This window comes from Eurypyga helias, unplaced genomic scaffold (assembly GCF_000690775.1).
Source record: "Eurypyga helias isolate BGI_N326 unplaced genomic scaffold, ASM69077v1 scaffold35475, whole genome shotgun sequence".
NCBI lineage: Eukaryota > Metazoa > Chordata > Aves > Eurypygiformes > Eurypygidae > Eurypyga > Eurypyga helias.
The window spans coordinates 1-23,723 of record NW_010250078.1 but is presented as its reverse complement, the minus strand read 5'-3'; the positions used below and the strand labels follow the sequence as shown (position 1 = coordinate 23,723).

Here is a 23,723-nt window from a genome sequence, read left to right as displayed (position 1 = left end):
TTTAATGGGATCGTAACCAACGCGGCTGCAACCGATTGCAGCGTTATGTTTCCCTCGCAGCTTTTCCTGGGTCTTCTGCCAATCAGGTTTGCACCTAGCGCGCGCGTTTGCAGGCCTGCGGTAGGGTAGTAGTGCCTGTGTCCTGAGCAGCCGTGCAGTCTGCGTAACGAACAGAGTCCCCTTCAGAACTGGAAAAGTTACGATGCAGAACAGACCATTTCAAATCGGGGCGTCACCTCGTGCTCAAGCATGCACGGTGCGTTCTTTGGCTGATGTAGGACAAGTGAAGTGCGCAGCATGTGCGGAGTTGTACATGTTCAAATTTTTCTCGACAATTGGTATTATTGGCCATTCCCACAGCAACTATGGGGGATGTGATCAGATCCTTCTGAGGAGCACGTGAAACTCCTGGCGAACTGGCCGGTCCCTCTGTCAATACAACACACGATTCATGCGGGACTTTGCATGAATCGCTGTGGGACAGAGGGTTCACTTCTTTTCCTTGTGAAGTCACTGCACTGATTATTTTGCCAAATACTTACAGGACACCTTCAAGATGAAAGAAATTCATTAAAAGAGACAAACAGAAAGATACACATTCAGGTCATGTCTAACGGCTGTCTTGACATCTACCTGAAAATTTGTGATCTTTGTTTTATTATGGGCTGCCTTTATACAGGGTAACTTTTTTCTCCTCTAATACTGTGCAGTCTTCTCGTACAGGAAAAAATATTTTTATTACATTTCCCTTTTAGGTTTGTTCCTCCTAAAGGGGGATCGAGCTCACGGTAAAGGACAGAAGAACAAAATAATTTTACTCAGAGCTAACACCTTCTGGATTCATTCGGTATAAACGCAAACTAGACCCTGTTCATTAAACCCACTGAACCAAAAGCTGTTAAGAAATATCACCAATGTCAAATCCAAAGCAAAATTGCCCAGGGTAACTGTTTCATCCCACATGGAAAACCAAAACTTAGCAATTGTTCTTCTTATCCTTTCAAGGGCAGGTTTTGGCACCTCTTATAATGTTTTCTGAGTCTCTAATAGTTATTCAACAGCAAGTAGTTTGGGTTTTTTTAATAAAATAATTGTTGCTATCAATATTTTTAAAGAAATACATAACACAAGTGGAGGTCAAATTTGAAAAAGACTTCCTGAGCAGCTACACTCATCCAAAGTACAGAATGAGAAATGTCTTCTGCCACCAAGTGAATTTAGGACAACATAAGGCTGTCCACCAAGTTCTTGGGACCTGTGTTTTGATGCAGGTGACAGAAGTCAACTTGGTGAAGCATGACCATGAAGTGACAGAGTGTGGTTTTGGGGCAAATAAGAAGGGAAGACAACCAAATAGCAGCAGTTGACTTCAGGGAGGACAACTGTAGCCAACTTGGAGATCTGCGTGGAAAGAAGCCTATCAAAAGTTGTTGCCAGGTCCTTAAAGAAACTTCACCTTGTGTGCTGAGTGAGGCTTTTGGCATTGCCTCCCACAACATGCTCATAGTGAGCAGGGGAACTGGGAGTAGGTACGACTATAAATAAGTGGTTAAGCGTAGCCGTCAAACCCCAGGGACTACCTGTGGTTCTGCAAGGGTCTGTGCTTGCTCTGGAATTAACCAGTCCTTTTACTAATGCCGTGGACGAAGGAAGGGAAGGCGTGTTTATTGAATGTCCTGGTGACACCATGCGTGGAGGTGCCATAAGCACTTCAGAGGACAGTATTAGCGTTCAGTCTTGTCTTGAGGAATTGCAAAAACAGTCTGGAAAATAGTAGCCGGTTCAGTGAAGACAAAATTCTGTGCCTGGGGGAATGATGAGTGGCACAACGAAAAGGGAGGGATGAATGCTCCAGCAGTGCAATTTGAGGAAGGGACCTGGATTAGCCTGGGTCAGACTGTATGTAAAGCTGACATACTATGTGTTGCAGAAAGGGCAAACATCCAGCTGAGATGTCAGCAGTGTTGTCTGTAAGGCACATGTAGTAATTCTGCTCTGCAGCTGGAGCCCTGAATTCAGTTTTGGGCTCCGTAACCCAAAAAGAATGTGGAGGGCAGCCGTGGTCAGAGGTTTAAAAAACACGAGCTGTGCATAAAGGATGAAGAATTTGTGTTTATTTAGTCTGGAGAAGAAAAGAGTGGAGACATGAGAATAGTATTCAGATATGTAGAATGACAGCATTGAGGAAAAAAGAATAAACCTTGCCTGTGTTCACGTGAGCAGAACAGGGAATAACAGGCGTATGTTATGGGAGAGGAGACTGAAGTTAAACACCAAATGAAGCGTTCTAGCCATGAGGAGGTTTCACACTGGCACAACTGTCGCAAGAGGCTGCGGAACCTCTCATGGGAGGGCTTTTAAAAAAGTACATTAGACAAGCAACTGCCGGGGCTGACGGGCCCGTTTGGTGTGCAGTGGTGTGCCACTGGGCCAGCAGAGACGCGGGGGCCTCCTGAGGTCCTTCCAGCTCTCCTTCTATGATACAAGTTCAGTAGCAAAGCTATAATGGTGCTTAAATAGCCTCTTGAAAGAGACTTGATAGATGAGACTTTTGGTTTACAAATACTCAGCATGCTGTGTTTTAGACTCGGCATCTTACTCAAACCTTCTGTAGTTTCATAGCCTCTTTTGTCTTTCTTAATATAGGAATCATTTGTAAAAGTGAACATCAGCATTGATTCAGGCTGTTTCCCGAATATACAGCTTTTCCAAATGCAAGCTCAACGTGAAAGAGAAAGACAGGTTATAAATTGCTTCTCTGACTCTGTGAAAGGAATTGGAACATGTCATTCCTGACTTGTCTTTTGAGAGTTACCTTGGGACTCTCCAATCCTCACCTATCTTATCTCATACGGGGTTGTCTTCTATAACGTTTGTCTGCATAAGAGTAAATTAAATGCAAAATTCATCAGGCTACTTGGACAGATATAGATATATATATAATTTTTTTTTAAAATAATGTTTAAAGGATGAGGAAAGGGTTTTTTTTCTTCCACAGCATGATTTCCATCAGGGTACGAATTTCCCTTACTGGCTGCTGGGTGGTTTAGTTGAGTTTGGGGCAGTCATGGTGCTGACTGGTGCCCTGCAAATGCACACTGAGCAGAAGGCAGATGGGACCATAGTGCAGAAGGGAGGAGAGGATGGTTTGCAGGTAGGTGCTTGCGCTGAGTGCAAGGAGAGGGGTAACTCTCTCAAAAGAGCGAGTTGAGGGCCTCAAGGAAGTGGCAGATTCACTGCTTATCACTTGGGGAATCTGCAATAAAAGCAGCAAGAATGTTTTCCTTTACAGCAGCAACCGTGTACTGTGGAAGGTGGTGCCTTTCCCCGGCAGCTGGCTGACGCACGGAAAGCTGGATCTGGCCGATTGTTCGCCATTACTTTCATCTAGCTCTGACTCTTGTGTGTTAGTTCGCTCAGCTCAGGAAGAGGCTCTGAGTTCACATTTGGGGCTTTCTTTTGCGTTCCCCACTGAGTTTTCTGCTCAGCAGCTTTTGCTTCACTAAAAAGGATGCAGAAGGCTGGAAAGTGTAGTCTAAATGTCAATTTGTCTTTGTACGTGAATGGGGACTAGTAAGTATTCGCCTCTGCAAAGTGCCCTAGATGTGTTATTACTGTCTCTTGGTGCAAGAAAACCCCCTGTTTCTGGTGGGCTTGCAGGTAGAAATTGGCACAGTGACAGAACCAAAAGAAAAAAAGGAAAGTTTGTACATACACCATAATCGTCCTAAATTTGCACAAATGGCTCCGAGTGATGTTTTTAAAAGGTTTCTTAGGATGTGTGTCTTAAGCAGAATTGTAGGAAAGAAATTAAAGGGGTAGAAACCTATTGGCATTATGGAAATGAATTATTTGTGGTTTAAAAATAACAATAGGAGCCAATTATACTTCCATAAGTCCATATGAACTCAATGCTGTAGCACCCAAAATAAACGCTACCAGCAGTGTAAATGGTTGAGCTAAATGTGAAGGCCACCTGCTTGGGAGGGAGTTGGAGAAGGCATATGTAAATTCATTGTGGCCACCTTGCAGCTGCCACGAAGCTATTTTCGGGAGAATATTCTAGTGTTATATTGAAATAAAATACATTGTGCAGAGATAACAGAGAGCATGTTACCAGGTTTTTCTCTGACAATAGATGCAGAATTTAACTTTTGTTTACAATAGCTATTGTTTCTAAACTAGCAAAAAAAGTAAAGTTATGATGATGGAGCTCTTTGCTACTGAAAGGACTGGTCATTCCCGTGGCCAGCAGTGATCAGGTAAGCTTTGAAAAACACTCTTGGGGGATCTGTTGATGCTTCCTATCCCTCTCTTGCAATGTCTCAACTCCCTCAGTGAAAAAAATAACCCAATTTCCATCTAGGCCATATTGCATTCCTTCATCTGTAGCTGTGAAACCAAACGGACCACCTTCACTGGCATAACCTTGAGTGATTGAGAACTCCTGGAGCCTGTGCAGTGATCTGCAGGGACTCTTTGTGACTCTTCTTTCTGGCCAGTAAATACACAGCTCAGGGTCTTCCTTTGCATGTGTCAGGAATTTTACATGGCTCTGTTCTTATTGTGTAAAGAATGAAGTTCCTTACCAAGACAATCCTGTTCATGCTTTATGCTAAAGCAGCACAGTGACTAGTACAAGCTGGGGGGAATAGAGGGTGTTGTCCAGTATTATCCTCACCTTGATGTCAGAGTGTAAAAATCATTTTCAAGAAATGATGGCAACATTCTTCCAACTTTAGGGTTCCTTAAAAATCTGCAACTCCAGCCACCTTGCACAGAATTTACATAGACTGATTCAGGTTTTAAACTGGGCATTTTTTCCCTTCTTGGTTGTTTCTTACATTTTGAGCTTAATACAGACAATAAAGGCAGATCTCAAAAACTTTATAATGCAGATGAAGGTTATCATAAGCTTCACTGTTTGCTCAGAAGTCTTCTGTTGGGTAAGTGAAGTTAAAATAGGTGTTAGTTTTGATGCTAAGGTGGGGAGCAGCCCTGTGTTTTGAAGTCAGCGTGTCCCTACCTTGCCTTTGCCCTGACTCAGGTTTTGTTTTTCTCGCCCTGCTTCTGTCTGTCCGTGTTTCCACAATGGCCTCAGTCTCAGCCGTGAAGTGGGGTTCACTGTTTTCCCATGTTCCTTTGGGGAGGCATCTTTAAAGCTCCTATTTTATTTGGTTTTATTCTTTTCACAAACCCCAACATCTTTGATCGCTTCTCAGTGGCCTTTTCAAGTGTTGTTGCCTATCACTGTGCATGTGGAATACTCCTGATGTTTCTTTTTGTGTGTCATGCAAGCTCTTTATTGAAATATTTCCAACTTTCGTGGTTGGTGCTTTTAGAAAGAGCAACTTAAGCACCATGCTACTGATACATAACATCACTTGGGTTCTGCTTTCTTCCATATCATGGATTTTAGATTATTATCTTTACTGCTTTTTACCATACTCCATAGTAATGTCAGTAATGTCATTTGCAACAGCATTTGAGAAAAAAGTCAGAGCAGTAGTTGCTAAAGTTTGTTTTTTTTTTTTATTTAGCAAGGAGACATTCTCTGCTTCCTCTGTGCAGTTGTTCTGTTGTTCAGCCTGTCTGATGATGTGCAGTTTTTTGAGACTTACGAAACAAAAAGTGCATGTGCCCCTCGCAAGTGGAACTAGGGCTCTTTGAGGAATAATTTGTGTTAATTTTTATTATTAGAATACTATTAAATCCCTCCAAATAGCTTCTCATACCTGAGGAGTGCTGTGACTGAGCGCGTGGCTACATAGACCCTTCCTTTGTTCGTGCCCCGACCTCGCAAGCTCGGGCACCGGGCTCTGCTGCCAGTGCTCGATGGCTCCCAGGCTGGTGCAAGCTCAGCCCAGCAGCCCACAGCACGCATGAGGGGACCAGGGTTTGTCTCCACAGATGCCTCTGAACTGGTATTAGAGGGGGCAGCACCGACTGCTTTTAATAGCTACAAAAAGGCATGAAGGACAAACACCACAAAGGGGTCAGGCAAACCACCCTGCAATTTCAGCTGAGGCTTGAGTTAAAACAAAAATAGGTTTCTTGCTTCTTTTTGTGGGCAGTTTTTATGTCAAAGGAAGCAGTTGCTTATCTCTAGCATTATATTAGTGGATGAGTCTGCTCACAGTAAAAGATACATCCTAAGCTAAGACCAGACAGGTTGCTGTGCTGCTGGCGGTGACAAATGAAGACAGCGGGGCCACTGGGGATCACAGATACCTTAGATAAGTCGCAAGACGTATCTTACTCGGGAACGACAGTATCTGGAGGGATTCCACCACTTATTTTAACTGACTTACCAGAAATAAGAATTCTGGTGCTACAAATAAAACATTTGTGAAAGTAAGTTGGGAAGGCAGTAAGATAAATAGTATTTGGAGCACTGCAATTTCTTATGGTCAATATATTTTGGAGCTTGCGAGCCTTTTGCAGGCTTTTGGCAGACAAGCTTGCAGCAGAGCCTTAATTACATATTTCACAAAAGGAGTTCTCAATTTTTAAAGGCAGTGTGTTTGCCAGAGGAGAGAGAGGAACATGTGAGTGGAAGACTCCAAGACAGTGAAATCGTCTTTGATGATGGGGACATGGCAGAATGTAGGAAGACATTGTAATAACATAGATGGATGCAGTCAGAAGGCGGCAAGAAAATTTCTTTGACCAAATAAATATTTTTAAAGCAACGTTTGCACAATTGCCTGACCTAAATCCTTTGTTTCTGAATAAATCACTTCTTGAACTTCCTGTCTTTTAGACACAGCAAAACAGAAATAACCTTACAACTGGAACAAGCTTTTGTGACACTCATACAGACCTGCATACAGCGTATTGACCTCCTGGGTAAACGCGGGCTACTTGAATGATGGCGAAGGACAGGCTAGCAGCAACCTGCTTCAGGCTGGCAGCAACCAAAAGCCACCTGATGCCTGTTTCATGTCCTCAGTCTTTCAGAGCAAAGCGGGGTGCCCTGCTGTGGGACATCTGCCCTACTGGTAGTGTTCATCCTCTCGCTATGGGCGCACAGAAACCCAGTTACCTTGTCCAGCGCTGCAGCTCGGTCAGCTTATTCATTTTCTGGTTTGGTGGAATTTTTTAGTGGCATGCTCCTATAGCAGCTCCATTCTGCATCTCCTATTCTTCGCATCAGCTTTTATCCCCTGGAGTATGGGGAGGGAGGTACTGCACACTTCCTCCTTACGTCCTGTTCGGAGTTTGGCCATCTCTCCCTCTCAGCTCTCAGCCTCACCCTGGGTGGCTGTTCTGTCACCAGGTCCTCTAGACACCGAACTTGGTTTCTTCATCGCATTTAGCTTGCAAGCACGATTGATTGAAAATGTAGGGGTCACAAGTTCTGCCAGGAAATCTGCTCCAGCGCCAGCTTCCCACGGGGTCACAGCATCCCTCTTGCATCCCACTGCTCTGGCGTGGGGCCCTCCCCAGGCTGCAGGCGGGTCTCTGCTCTCCCATGACCCTCCATGGCTGCAGGGCACAGCCTGCCCTCTCCCCATGGGCTGCACCATGGGCTGCCGGGGAATCCGCTCCGGCACCTGGAGCACCTCCGCCCCTCCTTCTCCTCTGACCTGGGGATCTACAGAGTTGTTGCTCTCACATTTTGCTCTCTGCTGCAAATGTCCTCTACCATTTTTTTTTCCCCTCCTTAAACACGTTATCCCAGACACGTTAGGGCTGTGATTGGCTCGGCCTTGGCCAGCAGCAGGTCCATCTTAGAGCTGTCTGGCATTGGCTCTATCAGACACAGGGGAAGCTTCCAGGAGCTTGTCCCAGAATCCAACTCTGTAGCCCACCTGCTACCAAAACCCTGTCACCCAAACCCAAGACGTGATCTAACCACCACTCTGTTTTCTCCCTTCACCAGATTTCTGTCCATTTATTTTCAAAATTACTTACCCGATTTCTTGACCATCTGGGTGGTGTCAAACTGAGTAACCCAAAGTATGAATACACCGTATGCTTCCAGAAGAATGGAGAGAGAATAGATTTTGACCTTCCTCGTTAAGACTCATCAGCACCTCTCACTTCCACCTCTTGAAGGAATACTTATTGTGAAGGACAGTCTATTTAATTTATATCTATAGGATTCCGTGTGGCCATAAAGATCTGCCCTTGTGGATTTTGTTGCTTCCGAGGTCTACGGAGGTAGGAAGATGAAACAGAGAAGCAGCTGTTTGAACCAGTTATAGGATGTGAGAGCGGACGGTGAACTAGCAAAGGTTATAAATATGAATTTACCGTCTTTGAATGACACTTCAGCATACTTTGTGTTTGTTTTCTTAGCTTTGTCCTTCTCAAATAGTGACTTCTTTCAGTCATTAGTAGAAAGATCGAAAGGTAGCCTTTGCACTGAACAGCATTAAAACATAATGCAGTACAAAGCACTGTGAAGAGGTAATTGAAGAATACGTAAGCTACGTAAAAGGAAATAAGTAAAGTACCAGGTATCAGAGTCCAAAGCCAGTCCCTGGGGAACTTTCTGTGCGTGAGTGCTACTAGCAGTCACAAGGCTGATCTGGTGACTCCCGACAGTCACTTATGTATTCAGGTCACACTTGGTTCTCTTCTTCGGTTACACCTTCAACCAGATACGGCATCCTCTCTCAGCGTTTCTTCACAAAAGTCAGGCTCAGGGTGTTTCAGAAGGGGTGGTTAATGCACCCTCTATATTACCAGTTTGAGGGTAAGATAAAAAAAATTAATCACTAGATGTGAAAACTGAAAATACAAGTGTGTGCAGAATTAAGGCCAGCAGCTTAGGAAAGGGGTAAATGGTAACTCTCTCAAGCTGCTGGGCTTTGTTTGCCAGAAATTAATCTATTTGGAGGGGAAAGAAGAGGGACAGAACAATATTTCTGCAGTTGTTGTCCACCTTATCCTCACCTCAGGGGAAAATACAGATGGTGACAGTTACGGCAGTTTCTACTCCCGCCTTGGAGGATCAGCTTTACACAGCTACTCGGTATGAAGTTGGCTTGGGGTCAGTAAGGAAATGATAGCAGGTGACACAGAAGGGCAGGAAGGATGTCCTTTACTTCACTAGATTTTATTGAAAGTTTTTACCTTTACATAAATTTTTTAGCACTTAAGACTTCTATGCAAAATGATTTCAAAATAATTTTATTCCTAGCCTGTAATACACTGAGTCTTAATCTTCTATTACTCTTTCATGATGTTCTGGAGAACTTGGAGGCCTTCCCTTTTACCATTTTGTTTTGAACTCCAAAACCCATACAGAAATGTAGTCTATTACTTACTCAGTAACTTCAATATTATTTTGTCATGAATGCTTGTCTAACACAGAAGTTTTGGAATTTGCTGTGGAGTATTCGTTTAAAGCAAAAATCTTGTATCAAGTCCTTTTTTTCCTTTTTTTTTTTTTGGTTCCCTTCATTTTAGTATAGGGATGCCATTGTGAAAGATGGATGTCTGCGGGACACCTCTCACAGTGGTGATTTATCATTTAACATTAGTTGGTCTCAGCCCATCTTCTTCCTGCCCACTGTGTAAGGTGTTCCTAAAAGCCTAACGACGCTGACTGTCTTGGTAGAGTGCTTTGGGGCACACAGAGAACACTGGGCACAGACCAGCATTGTGGTCTCGGAGTCACTGGACTTGTACTGACTCTGCAGAAAACACCATTCCCCAGCATTAATTAGAGACCAAGGATTGAAGTGGGATGTTGACTAACCTGATTCTTCAGGTCAGTTGCTGGGTATGTTCTGGGAAGATTTCAGCACCACTGTATGGGCACAGAGCTCCCCTTTCCAGCCTGCAGACAAAGCTGCCCAGAGGATAAGGTGGGTGGAAGCAGGTGGTTTCCCTTGGAGATGAGAAATCTTCCATGATGTGAGGAGGCTCCTGTTGCACCAGAAACCAACTGTGGTTTGCCATGAACAAGCTGAGAAGCTTACTGAATAGAAAAATCACTTGGCTATGGAGAGAAGATTCAGTCGAAAGGAGAAAGCAGCGCTGTCGTTAGGACTCCAGGGATAGATCTTTAAAGCAAATTGGAAGTACTTTGTAAACATCTACAGTGCATCCTCTTCTGCATCCATGAAAAATACACAGCTGTTCTGCAAGGGACAAGCTTTCACCAATCAGTGAGTTGATATTTTCCAGCTTCCCGTGAGTTCCCCAGAACCAACAGCTATAAATCCAACATAGGGAAGTGAGTATTTTTTTTCTTCTCAAGAGGTAAAAGGGAGGTGATGACTAATGCTGAAGTGAATTGTTAAGAGACTTATTTACTTAATTCAGACTGCTTGTTTGGTATGTGTCCCAATTAATTCATTTTTGTTGTGATCATATTGAAGCAACCTACACCCTTGTGACCTTCTCTTATAATTGTTACCAGATTCCTCTTTTGAGGCACTGTTTTGATAATGTACTCAGAAAGCTCTGCTAAATTATCTGTAGCCTTAGTACAGAGCCTGATTTTTCCATTGTTTTGAACTCAAAGGTAGTAACAAAAAGAATTATCCCTTACTGAAGTTCTTGGAGGTTATGGGTCACTTACAGCCCCTAGGGCATGGGGGGGTCCTTCCTTTTCAGTTTCACAAAATGACTGTTTGAATAGGCAGAGCCTGTTCTCCAACTAGATATTCTTTTAAGAAAAACGTGTTGTTGGGTCGTAGCACTGTGAGGTGCCTCATAATTCCTCTGGCGTGCTGAATATTGTACGTATTACAGGGTCATGGGAGAAAGTAAGAGCAGCTGAGAAGGGGCTGGCAAGTATGTCCATCCCTAAACTTGCGGAGATTGCTATATGGGATCTCTGCCCCAGATGAGGTCTTGCTTGTATCATTGCATAAATTAACTACAGTATTGGACGGCCCTTTGCCTAAACCACAGTGGGGCCAAACTCTACCTGTGAAGGAAAGAGCCTTTACGATGCCGCAGTCGGATTTGCTGTGGTAGGTGACTCTCTTGGTGAGGGGTTGCCTGTACAAGGGAGGTGTTTACTCCCTAGTGCTTCATTGGATGAAGATTTTGCTGGTTTGTGCCATCTTCCACGATAGTAACTTATGCTTACTAAGCTGTTTCTGTACTCCTGTCCTCAGCTCCTCCCGTTTACCTGAAAATCCCAGCCACATGGTTTTCCTCCATCGTGGCGTGCACACGGGCACTGGCAGAGCTAGTTCTGGGCAGCTATCCCACAGGTGGTGCCAGGTTAGAGAAAGGTGCTCTGCATGCACGTCAGGGAGAAATTCCTCACGGAGAGGGTGGTGAGGCACTGGAACAGGTTGCCCAGAGAAGCTGTGGATGCCCCATCCCTGGAAGTGTTCAAAGCCAGGCTGGATGAGGCTTTGAGCAACCTGGTCTAGTGGAAGGTGTCCCTGCCCATGCAGGGGGTTGGAACTAGATGGTCTTTAACGTCCCTTCCAGCCCAAACCATTCTGTGATTCTGTGTTGCATCTTTCATTCCAGTGGAAGCAGGTCTTTTACCAGAAGTAAGTCTTAAACCAAGCCCCTCACCACCAGCTTCTATTTGGAAAGCTGCCAAGTACCCTTGAAGTTTTGTGCACCTCGTACAGCAGCAATCCCTTCTCCTCAGGCAACAGGACCCCAGCAGACAATATTTCTTTACACAAGGCTTGCTGTTGCTGCTTGTGTTACCGAGCTCAGTGCTATCACTGCTATCCCCAGTCTCCATTGGATCTCTGCTCGCTTCTGTCCAGATCAAAACTGGCCATGCTTTTAACTCCTGGAAGCAGTGCCTTTTTTTCTCTTCTGCATTCCCAGTTCTTTTCTCTCCACTTGCTTACAGAGTGCCTTCAAATCTGTGTTTTATGCTTTGTGGAGAGGTTGTTTGTTTGGGTTTTGTTTTGTTTTGTTTTGTATGACAGACTCTCTCTGTTCCTGAAATAATTCAAAACACTTCTTTAAAGGTAATGGCTCACTCTGGGTCTGTTTTTCAATGAATGGCCATCTAAGCTGCTGGGGATTTTGATGCCTGAGGGCAGCAAGTGCTGTCCTGGACGCCACCCACTCATGGGCATGCAGTGTCCTCTTGGTTTAACATTTTTCTGAGCAATCTTCTGTTCTCTTTCAATGTGAGACTGCGCATGTAGCAAAAATTCCTGCATCAGTAGAAAAGATTTGGGAATCTCCCTTCAGCCATGAATAATAATCCAGTGTAAAATGGACTGCTATCTCAGACCAGGCCTTCTTGCATTTAGCAAAGGTAGGTGATTGGAAAAGCCAAAGGAGTGGTCTCTCCACAAAACCAGAATTAAGGCCTTCCCCTGCTCACTCTTGACTTTCTCTCTTTACATAATCTGGTTCAAGTCTTTGACTGTGTTCAGGCCACTTTGACAGTGTTCTGCTTTGAAGTATGGCTGATAGATGCTGAGTGAAAGATTAATTTCCTTTCCATCATTGGGAGTTTCCTTTTTAGATGAACTCGCGTGCCAGATCACACAGCATGTAGCTGAGGTGTTGCATTTTACACGACACCTACAGGACTCTACTGAATGGAATCTGCAAGTCTTCAGAGTTCTTAAAATACCACCTTCTGTTTATGTGTTTTTTGGCGTAGAGACCGAAAAGCTGGGGCTGGAGGTGGGAAACGGATTGCCGTCTTGGAAATTTAACGACCAGCTCTTCCCCTGTGACGTGTGTGGAAAAGTGTTCGGTCGACAACAGACTCTGTCCCGGCATCTCTCGCTGCACACAGGTAAGCCGGCGCTTTGTGGTTGGTTGTTACAGCCCTGAGGAAATCTGTGTGTTCGTTATGGGGAAGAAGACAAACAGAAGGGTGTCTGGGCCATCCTCAGCTCCTCGCACCTGGAGCAGAGCCAAGCACAGAAACAGGACAATGTCAGAGTGGTGTTCAGGGAGTTTACTAGTATGTTGTTTCTTTACAGCCTCCTTGTAATTTACCTTTACAAAATGTGTAAACTCAAGTTTGTCCAGGTTGCGTAGACCAGCCTGCAGATACCAACTGGTTAACCAAGCCTGTTAGTGGAGTGCGGAAGAGAAGGCACAGCATTTCTCACAGTCACCTGATGAGCTTTTTAAATGTCGCTGAACAACAAAAAGTTTGGCCTTGGTGTTTCAGATCTGGTGAAACTGAAAGGATTTGATGTCTGTCATTCATCTTTGCTCTCATCATCCGGTTCTTCTGAGAGGAACAGGGGCTCTTCTACCCCTTACCAACTTTCTACAAGTGAATCAGCTTCAAATCGACTAACAGAGTTTTTATGTGGAAGATGCCCCTTGTCAGCCTGCTGAGGTGTACGGCGCAAAATAAAACTCGAAAGCATGAATTTCTGATGCAGTGCTGAAAAATACTGTTGGCATAATGCCAGCCTACCTTGTCTCATCTAGCAGAGCCATGCTGACAAAGTTCAAATGCTCCATTCCGTGGCGTACACGGGGTTTTCTTAGTCCTAAGCTGCTCTACGGAATGCCTTTTCCCTAACGCTTGTAGCACTGTATTTCAGATCTAGAGCAGCAGCTCCTTAAAGGGAAAGGTTGCAAAAGCTGATGTAATGTTGGGTTATTTTAATCAACTCTTGGCAAAATAAAGCCTGGCATGTGCAAAAAATGTGCTGCCAGGATTTAGAAATATTTAATTCATAATAAAATTGGTTTTATTTTAAATAATTTCTGGTATCTCCTGATCTAATTTAAAATAAAATCATTTTTATTTTAAATTAACTCACGAGGCATCAGAAATTCATGATGAATTTCTCTTAACTTCTTCAACTGTTGAGTATTTTCATTAGTCTGTGCTCGGAACTGACCTAATGATACAGCGTTCCCTTTCCACTCCACCCTCAGATTTTAATATAAAATCATCAACCATCAACTCTCTGCAAGTGATCACATGGGCAACCTCAAGAATAACTGGGCCCAAAAATCAAATAAAAGATGCTCGGTGATGGTAGTAGTTGTAGATTATTGACCTGTTTCTCTACTGGCTCTGCTGCAGCTCTCAGAGCAGCAGTTAGCCCAGTTTTCCAGTTTCTGAAGTTTTATATCATCTGATTACAAATGGTAGAGCAGGTTAAAAAATCGAGCCCTAAACTACCTCCAAATTATTCTTTTGTCTGAGTAGTTGCTGTGAACTCCAGGATGTCGAGCTTCCAAAGTGCCTCCTTCTGAAAGCTGCTCGGAGAGACCCAAAGGAATGCATACCTGGCCGTTGGCAGCTTTACACATAGCTTGCTCCAAAATGAAGTATGCGTTTAAGGTTTCCTGCTTCTTTTTCAGAAGAGAGAAAGTACAAATGCCACTTGTGCCCCTACGCTGCGAAGTGCCGTGCTAATCTGAACCAGCACCTGACCGTCCATTCGGTGAAGCTGGTGAGTACCGACACTGAGGACATTGTCAGCGCTGTCACTGCTGACGGCAGCGATGGAAAGAAGCACCCTTACTACTACAGGTGAGGACCCGGACAGGGGCTGTGCGCCAGAGCCTGGAGTCTGAATGTCTTATCTGCCCGCTAAGGATGTGATGCAGGGCCACCCTTCTGGTGTTCCAGGGTGGAACTCCAACGGAAGGATCTGTCTTGCCCGTATCCAAGTCTGGCTAAGCAGCAAAACTGAGCTGCCTGCCTCGTGCTGTTGGACTTGGCGAGCCGCTGGGAAAGACCCTGGGGTTTGGTGTGGGGTGGATTTTTTAAACAGCTTTGTGAGGCAGATGGGCTCGTAGAAGCCTCTTTAACTTTTTACGCAGTGCTCCTTTAAGTTTTGTGTTTGGAAACGGCCTATCGTGTACGCGGACTCGTGGCAAATCTGAAGCACTGGGCTGCCGGTTGCCTCTGACAGCTCCTTGTTTTCAGCCAAACCTATGAAGTCAAACAGGAAAGCGTAGTAAGAATCTTTATACCGATGCACGCCTTTCCCCCATTCGCTAGAGGTATGTACATCCAGCGACCAACAGGAGGAAAGAAAGAAAACCTTTAGGAGAATTTGCCTGAAAAATTAAAAGGAATTGCCCAGATATAACGGGTATTTGGACGTTCTCCTCGTCGTATGCGCTGTTGGATGCTCTGCAAACCGTGATACGTGCTTCAGTAGCCAAGCAGATCACAGAATCGCTCTTACTTTTAGTCAAAGTGCCAAGAGCAGATTTAATTACAAAATCATAGAAGTAAGAAATAAATAGACCTGCTGGATTAGATTATCTGCTCTGTCCCCCAGGGAAAGCAAAACTGTGCCCTAGAGTATACACGGTTTTAAATGTTTTGGGCTTGTTTTAAATGTTAATGGCCTAATCAAAGCAAGAGGAGGACTCTGCAAAGGAAGTTAAATTAAAGGGTCCTTTCCACTGCCTCCTAGTATCGCTGTGTTTATGCAGTGGCTGTGAAATCCGTATCCCTGCTAATTATTTGCATAGCTGCTGACTGCTGTTTTCCAGTCAAGCATAAGAAATGTTTGAACCCATTTTTACTTGCTTACACTGAAACTGCCAGGCCGTTTTGCACAAGATCCCAGTTTGGCATGGGAAGCATTCCAGGGCTTGAAAATAACTCCTGGAGTGTGCAGCAAGCTCTCAGTTTGTCAGTGTATCAGCCGTACTAAACATCTTGGCAAAGCTGCAGTGCCTCTCGTTGCCCAAAGGAATCAGCTAGGTGATGCGCAGCATCTGGAATCTGTAGTTTTTAATTAACTTTATGATTATTCGGCGTCATTATAGCATGTACAGGACTGCTGCAGTGTGCCTGCCCTTAATCACGTTGGCTTTTTTTCAGCAGGCAGAAGGATTTTGCAGCGAGGGTTCAATGGTGAGGAAGAGGAGAAATCTGTGCAGTGAGGAGTTTTTTCTTGCAAACTCAGGGAAAGGCAATATGCTTCTGTTTGTGGCGTGTTTCTTCGTGTTTCTTACTCTTCAATTCCCTTCTGCCCGCAGCTGTCATGTGTGTGGGTTTGAGACGGAGATGAATGTCCAGTTTGTCAGTCATATGTCCCTCCATGTGGATAAAGAGCAGTGGATGTTCTCCATTTGCTGCACGGCGTGCGATTTTGTCACTATGGAAGAGGCAGAAATGAAGGCTCATGTCAACAGCAAGCACACAGGTGATGATCCCTCTCTCCCAGCTGCAGTCATCTCTCTCTTCCTTGCTTTTTAGGCGCAACCTTCACACTTCCCATTAGCGCTCTACTTTCACGGAAACGCTTGCTAATTAAGGCCTGATCTCTCACAGTAAGTGAATTGGACTCCAGCCAGGCAAATAATCTCGTAGTGCAGATCAATTTTCAAGCCTAGGGAGATAAATGAAGGACTACTCAGCCCTCCTTCTTCCTCTTCCCCTTATCCCCCAAATCCCCTCCCCTGTTGAGGTCGGCATACTTCGTTTCTCTGGCGGGCTTACTGTTTCGTCACCACCCTGGTTTGACTTCAGGGAGGATAAGGTGACTTTGAGTGCTGCCTGCGCGTACCCAGCTCCACGGCTGAAATGCGCAGCAGCCCGAGCTTCGCTCCTCGGTGTGTTTGCCTCCGCCACCTATCCGCTTGCACTCTCAGGCTGATACTTAGTTGACATCGGGATTCAGCAGCACCAGAAATGCAGCTTTACGTTAAATAACAGAACGAGCCATGCTCTCTCCCTGGTCCTGTTCACTTAATGGCCAAAGAGCAATAGCAGTTTTCAAACAAGCTCCATATGCTTAGTCCAGCTAATGAAGTCTGGCACAAATTAAGGACAAAAAAATTATAATCCTGTTAATTAATTTCTCTCATAACACGGGGCAGAAGCATTTTGCTTCCATAAACTGCTAACAATTGTGTTGACAGTACTGAAACTGAATTGCATCCAGCGCAGTTTTTCCATTGCTAAGTTGCTTTTCCTGTCCTACCAGGAATAAAATGGGGAAAATAGGGAGGGGTGGAGAAGGGATAGAAGGATGCAGTTGTTTGTGCTCACAGAGCTAAATGTAACTACAGAAATACAAACTACTGGGAAGCTCTCAAGGGATTTCACGCCAGCACAGCTCTCTGCACCACTCCGTGCTCTTCGAGTTGTTTGCATCCAACTCCTCTTCATATATAGGAAATCAAGGCAAATGAGGAAGGCCACCCATAGCCAGGTGACAAGCTTGCATCATTGCTCAGAGCTGAATTCTGCTCTGCTGTACCTTCAAAGACAAACCCCCCCATGTTCTTCCTTCCTCATCCAAGTGAGCCATTGAAAAGCTGGCAAGGCAGCCAAATGCCTACACATAACAGCAAATGCTGGGAGTAAAGAATATTCTGGATTTTCTGAGTCACTGGTTTCCAGTCCCTTATCCTGCAATGTTACCGGGTCAGAACAGGCCTGGTGGTAAGGATGCTGGCATATGTCTTCAAACAAGTATAATTGTTTTAAACCAGCTACTTCTACAGACAGGCAGCTGCAGATCTTCCTGCATTAAAGATTAGGGACCTTTTTAGACTCCCCAGCGTGTGTCTTAGTGATAACGCCGAACACACATACTTGTTCTGGTGCCAGACCGTCCTTTATCTGCAACTGCAGTCCACCTCTCGCTCCCTCCACCTGCCTTTCTTCCTTCCTTCCACAGTTTCTTCCCTTAGTGTGTTCACAACCCTCTCCCCTCTAGATGTACGTTGAGCCCGTTCTTACGAGACACACCGTTCTCTCACGGTACCAGTCCCTCGCGGCACGTGGTTTCGGTAGAACGCTGCGTTCGACACGGGCTGGACACAGTGAAACGAAGCGGTGGCCATGTAAGACAGCAGCAGCCGCCGGGAACAGCTCACACAGCAACGTTCAGTGATTGTATTTACCTTCCTTGAAGGCTCCCCCACACCGATTGCTCGTGTTCATCCCGTGTTCTGCTCAAATTCCTCTTCAGTTTTCCTCGACTGTTTCCAACTTAAGCACTCCTCGTTTGTAGCAAAAATTCTTCTTACTGGCCCTTCAGCTCATAACTGTGTACTCTGTGCTATTAAATTCCACTCCATTTCTGTGACAGGGCCCGCGAATCCTTCTATACGGTATCTCAGTCGCCCTCCCTATTGACAGCTCTGCTCATCAGATTTCAGTAGCGCATTCCCGCATTTTTATCTCGGAGCTAGGCACCGGTGCTTGCAGAGGCCTTGATCGGGGGACTTCAGCACACAGAAAATACGAAGTTTCAGTGAAGTCTCTCTTTAACACGGCTCGGGCTGAAGTGAGACACAGGTCGCCGTTGGCCCAGCCCGGCCTCACTGGTTCACGGCAGTTCTCGCAGGAGGACTCTCGCTCTGGTTCATTCCCAGCCTGTGACGGGCTTTGGGAGCGAAACTTCGTACCTCTGTGGCACACAGCAGGAAAGGCTGGTGGGCTTCAGCTTTAGACCCAGTTAAATCATAATTAATCTTCTTCAATAAAAGGTCCTAATAAAAACAGATAAATCTTGAGACCACGCCATTGTCTCTTACAATCATTCCTAAGGATGATCCTCAGTGCAGTGAGTGAGATTATTCTCCTTTGCCCTTCCTCCCAGATTTACTCATTGGACCCACATAAATGGGAAGGTGGGGAAGTTTAGCTTGGACCAGTGGGCACTTTTGGTTTGTGCACCCCCAACCCACAGGAGCTCCGTTTCCTTTCTAAGTGACAAGTTCTTCATTGGTTTTGAACTCTGAGCCAATCCAAGTGTTTTCTTGGGATTTTTTCAGCCTGGTAACAAGGTAGAGCTCCATGCTTTCTGACCATTACAGGCAGACTCAGTTGTAGGATAAACTGAGAGATGTGCAGATGTAAACTCTGATAAAAAGGAAGAAGGTACAACTACGATTGCGTAACAGGTTAATTAATTTCAGAGTTATTTATAAGCATTTTTGAATTAACATTGAATATGAATATTTTTGCTGAACTTGAAAACCAGATCATTGAGATTCCACCTGATCCGCTGTACTAGTTTCTGCTCTTTATTCTTGTTTTCCAGCTGAAGAGAGGAAGACACCCAGTGACTCTAACAGTCCGTCTTCATCTTCACTGTCAGCACTGAGTGACTCTGCCAACAGCAAAGAAGATGCAGAAGTAACCCCCAAAACCAAGGGTTCAAACAACCTGCTAGTCATTTCTGTAGTGCCTGGAAGCCAGACCTCAGTGAACACTGAAGAGAAGTCCGAGAAAGGTAAAACACTGCTCAACAACCACAAACGTCACCTTCTGCGCAGCCTATCTGGCCACAAGGTGAAGGATACATGTTCCCACTTTATTTTTCAGGCTTTGAATGTGTTTTCTGTAACTTCGTCTGCAAAACAAAGAATATGTTTGAGCGTCACCTGCAAATCCACCTTATCACACGGATGTTCGAGTGTGACGTGTGCCACAAGTTCATGAAGACACCCGAACAGTTGCTGGAGCACAAGAAATGCCACACAGTCCCCACCGGTGGGCTCAAGTAAGGAAAGCAAGTACACAAACTTTTACTGTGTTAAGCACCTCTAATACTGTGGGGATAGGACAAAAGGAAGTCCGTTAGGAAGGGTTAGTTAAATGTCTGATATTCCAGATCTGGGGCTTCCTTTTACTTAGGTGAGCTGAGCCCAGTCCTTCAGCGCAGACTTCATCCTTGCAGCAGGCCGGCAGCCTAGCAGCAGATGCGGTACCCACTGCTCTTGGAGCTGTAACAACTGTGCTCCTTTCCCTTTTCGAGGCAAACAGGAGACAGTATGTGGTGGGTCCTACAGAGGGTGAGGCAGCTCTACACAGGGGTGTTGGCAAACCAGCACCTGGCTGGGGGTTCTTCAAGGTGTCAGAGTGAAGGAGAGCACACAGTACTGGTGCTGCTCTGCACCTGGCTCTGAGAAACTAACCCTGTGCGGTCTCTGCAACAGGGTATGAAGTTATAACCCTACAGGTTATACCTTTGTGGACTCCGGCACAAAGGCAGTCCTCTCCTAGAATTACCAATTGTCATGCTTTCTGCTTTGCTTGGTGTGCCCCACTAGTGTATAAAATAATGCCTAATAATGTTCTTTTCAGAAAAAAAGCCCTTTGGCTTTGCCTCAGGTGGTGTCCTTTAAGGTCTGTTGGTGCAGAGCAGTGTTTCTAGGGAATGAGCTGTCACAGCTGGACCCCTGAGGGAAGGAGCGACTGCCGGGCCATATGCTTGCTCTCTGTGGGCGGGCAGTGTGACATTTTGCAAGATGCACATCCCTGGTCTCTGTTCCAGCTGCTGCAGGAAAGGAGGCCAGAACCACTTTGAGCCCAGCTAGGGTTCAGCACAGGACTCCCTGCTTCTGTTGCTCTCGCTAAGCACACTAATGCGTTCAGTGCACTGTAACTGTCAGGTGACAAGCACGCCAGGTTTAACGTTACCGCGGAGCAGCTCTGTCAGTGTTTGAGAACTGGTTCTGTTTGCCAGGCGGCGTCTGGTCTCCCGCTCAGCAGTTCCATGATCTGGGATCTGTGGTCACTTGAGATGTGATGACTGGATCTGGGAAGACGACCAGATTGAGAAACAAGTAGTGTGCCAGAACCATGGGATGTCTGCCTTGGATGTACAGACCAGTTGTCTCATGCACTTTGGCTTTAAGCTGCACAGAATCTGTTCTATTTACCAAAGAAAAACCATGACCTATGACTCAGACCTTCCTGACAGAACGGGCTTCTCAGTCTGCATAAATTATTCCTGCCAAACTCTAATAATAATTGGGTACCTTGAAAGCTACACCTAAGAAAAAGCTCTGATTTTTTTTTTTTTTAAGGCACCCAGAAGAGCCTGAAGAGATCTAAGTAAATTGTATTTTTCTGTCTCCTGTTTGCTGTGGGGGAAGAGAAAAACACATGATTCCTCCAGCTCCAGGTCAAAATCTGAGATTCTGATCCAGAGAGCACCCAGCCCAGGAGAGGTATGTGTGCATAGACAGCCAAGTCCTCTGTTGCAATAGAGCTAATCACCTTAGCAGCCTCGATGCCAGGCTCCCTCTCTGGATCAGAGTACTTGATGGGCAGCAGGAAAAGCGTCCGGATGTTTTAGCATCTCCTTCTCCTCCTGTATTCTCCCTGTGCTCAAAAGCCTCTCGATTAGCCAGCAGATTAATATTAAACCCGTACGCGCAACCAGCTGCGGCAAGGGAAAACGCACGTGGAGAGGGAGGATCTCTGCTTAGCAACACTCCGAGATGCTTGGAAGGCAGTTGCAGACCTGCTGACGGGGGAACGCAGATCAGCGGCAGGTGGAGGTGTCTGCAAGGCGGTAGCCGGGTGCCTCAGTTGCATCTTTTACCTAGCCCTGCCCGTTCAGCTCACCAGTTAGATCTGGAGGGGGGCGGGCTGTGTTTGAGACAGCAGAGATCCCTGGCAGGCAGCTGTCCTCGCCCCCTTCCTCAGCTACACAAAGCAGAAGCGGTTGTGTTGGGGGTTTGTTGGTGCCCAGGCTTGTGCAGCTCAGGCTTCCTTCCAAGCTTTTAAGATTCCCTCCTCCAGTCTTCCTGGCCCTTCCTGGTCCAGGAACCAGAGGCAAGGCCCTTTGCCACGTCCACCCCGGTCCGGACGCTTGCCGCTGTGAGTAAGCGGAGCCCACATCCTGTTCCCACACAGGAACAGTTCCTGCCGTGGCAGAGGCGGCTGTAGGCAAACAGCGCCGAACACGCGCCCCCTTTGCGCATGGCTCGCTCATCTCCCAGAAACGGGAATCCCTGCAAATCATCCGAACACACTGGCTTTCGGCTGCTCCTGGCAGGATACCCAGCAAGCTTATTGTTCAAGGTCACATAAAAGGAATTTCCTAAGCTTTTGCTGTACATGTGGTATTACAAGTTTATTCCATCTTTACTCAAACAGCTGCTTTCATACTCATCTGTAAACACTCACTTTAGACCACTTCCTAATGGAAAAAATGGCCAAAGGGACTCCGTGCAAACACTAGGAATGTCGTTACACAAAGCACCTGTGCATCAGTCACCCACTCCGCACCACCCGGCCTGCTTGGCAGAACCTTCCCCGCCCAGGTAAGCCAGAAGGTGAAAGGGATGCTCCTTCAGCGTGAGTCGGTGTGTTCCCAGGAACGCGTGAGCTCTGCTGCCCTTCAGTGGGCAAACCTCCTCCAAGCAGAGACGCGTCAAGGTGAACCGAGCGCTCGAAAGAGGCTTTGCAGGGAGAACCAGGTGCCTTTTCTCCTCTTCAGTAGGTCAGAGAGGGTTGAGTGGCAGGGTTGAACCAGGAGTGAAGGTCTTCAAGCCGAGTGACTTCCTCTTTCTCTGTCCCCGCCTCCCCTTGCTGTGTTGCCAGGTGCCCGTTCTGCATCTACTCCACCAACCGCCCCGCAGCGATGGAGTGCCACCTGAAGACCCACTACAAGATGGAGTACAAGTGTCGGATCTGCCAGACAGTGAAAGCGAATCAGCTGGAGCTGGAGGTGCACATCCGAGAACACCGCCTTGGCAACCATTACAAGTGCGACCAGTGTGGCTACCTGTCCAAGACGGCCAACAAGCTGATCGAGCACGTGCGCGTCCACACCGGCGAGCGCCCTTTTCACTGTGACCAGTGCAGCTACAGCTGCAAACGCAAAGACAATCTCAACTTGCACAAGAAACTGAAGCATGCTCCACGCCAGACTTTCAGCTGCGACGAGTGCCTGTTCAAGACTACCCACCCTTTTGTCTTCAGCCGCCACGTGAAGAAGCACCAGAACGGGGACTGCTCCGAAGAGGAGAAGAAGGGCCAGTATTCAGCCTCCAAGGAAGCCGGCCCACTCCTACCAGTGACCAGCTCCAGAAACCTCCTCTCGCCCCTCTCCGTGATGTCTGCCTCCCACGCTCTGCAAACAGTGGCTCTGTCGGCCGCACAGGGCGGCGGGGCAGAGCCAAACGTGGCAGTGAAAGCCTTGGCCGTCAACGGCACTTCCCTGTGCTTTGATAAATACTGGAACTCAGAGTTTGCCCACCTTATTCCTTTAACAACGTTTTTCCCCAAAAACCACTACGATCTCACATTCCATCCACCCAGACCTCAGACTGCACCGGGAGGTGCCTCCTCACCTAAACACTCCTTCCTTGCCTACCTTGGACTAACAGAAAGGGCAGAAACTGTCTGAGGGCAGTTACGTTCTGTACCAAAAACACCCCAACAGACCCAGCAGGTATGCATTGCTGCAAAACGTAGACCGAAGAGGTAACGAACCCTTGTACCATATCGTTAGTGAGGTGTAGGAAACGGCTCTGTGTGTATACTTATTGCATTGACATGAAAGCTGCTTTATTAAATCTTCGAGAGGTGACCTACTGCATACTTCTACCTTCAGAGGCATGTTCCCAGTACTCTTATCTAAGAAACTATTTTGTCTTGTTAAGCTGAAAAAGAGTGTCCTTAATGGCAATCAGCACTTGTAAGATGACATATCGATGCATTTTATTTTTTGGGCTTTGTGTGCGTGCGGGTGCGTGAAAGAGAGTCTGCCTGTAGCGTGCCATGACGTTGCTTTTGCACATCCCTTGTACTGGCTTATTTAATTAGTTTTCTTTTCCCCTTTTCACACACTTGCTCCCTCCCCTCTGCCTCCCCCTGGACCGCAGAGCTGCGGAGGGAGCCACACTTGGTTCAGGGCAGATCGGTGTGTTGTTTCGGTGCCGTTTGCAGCTCCCTTGAGTTGGTTTTGAGGCCTTGTACTCGGTTGTCAAGGTTTGAGGATTTGGGGTAGAACCCGTGAGGAAGCAGTTGCTTTCAGCAACTGCAGGACGAGAGCGCGGCAGCGACAAGCGTGTGGATGTACGCGTGTGTGCAGTGTGCGCAGCCCGCACACCCACGCAACAGG

At 46.3% G+C, this 23,723-nt stretch overlaps 1 protein-coding gene across 1 annotated transcript in view; it reads left to right on the top strand.

Annotated features, from left to right (window-relative positions):
* LOC104509595 (zinc finger protein 827-like) overlaps positions 1-23,519 on the top strand; it is a gene marked incomplete at its 5' end in the record, with an annotated part of 36,911 nt that extends 13,392 nt beyond the window's left edge. Inside the window, 6 exons of the mRNA XM_010151580.1 lie at positions 12,563-12,700; positions 14,242-14,413; positions 15,883-16,049; positions 18,903-19,094; positions 19,187-19,364; positions 22,199-23,519. Coding sequence (XP_010149882.1) covers positions 12,563-12,700; positions 14,242-14,413; positions 15,883-16,049; positions 18,903-19,094; positions 19,187-19,364; positions 22,199-23,006 — 1,655 coding nt within the window. The remainder of the gene's footprint in view (positions 1-12,562; positions 12,701-14,241; positions 14,414-15,882; positions 16,050-18,902; positions 19,095-19,186; positions 19,365-22,198) is intronic.
* Between the last annotated feature and the right edge of the window lie 204 nt (positions 23,520-23,723).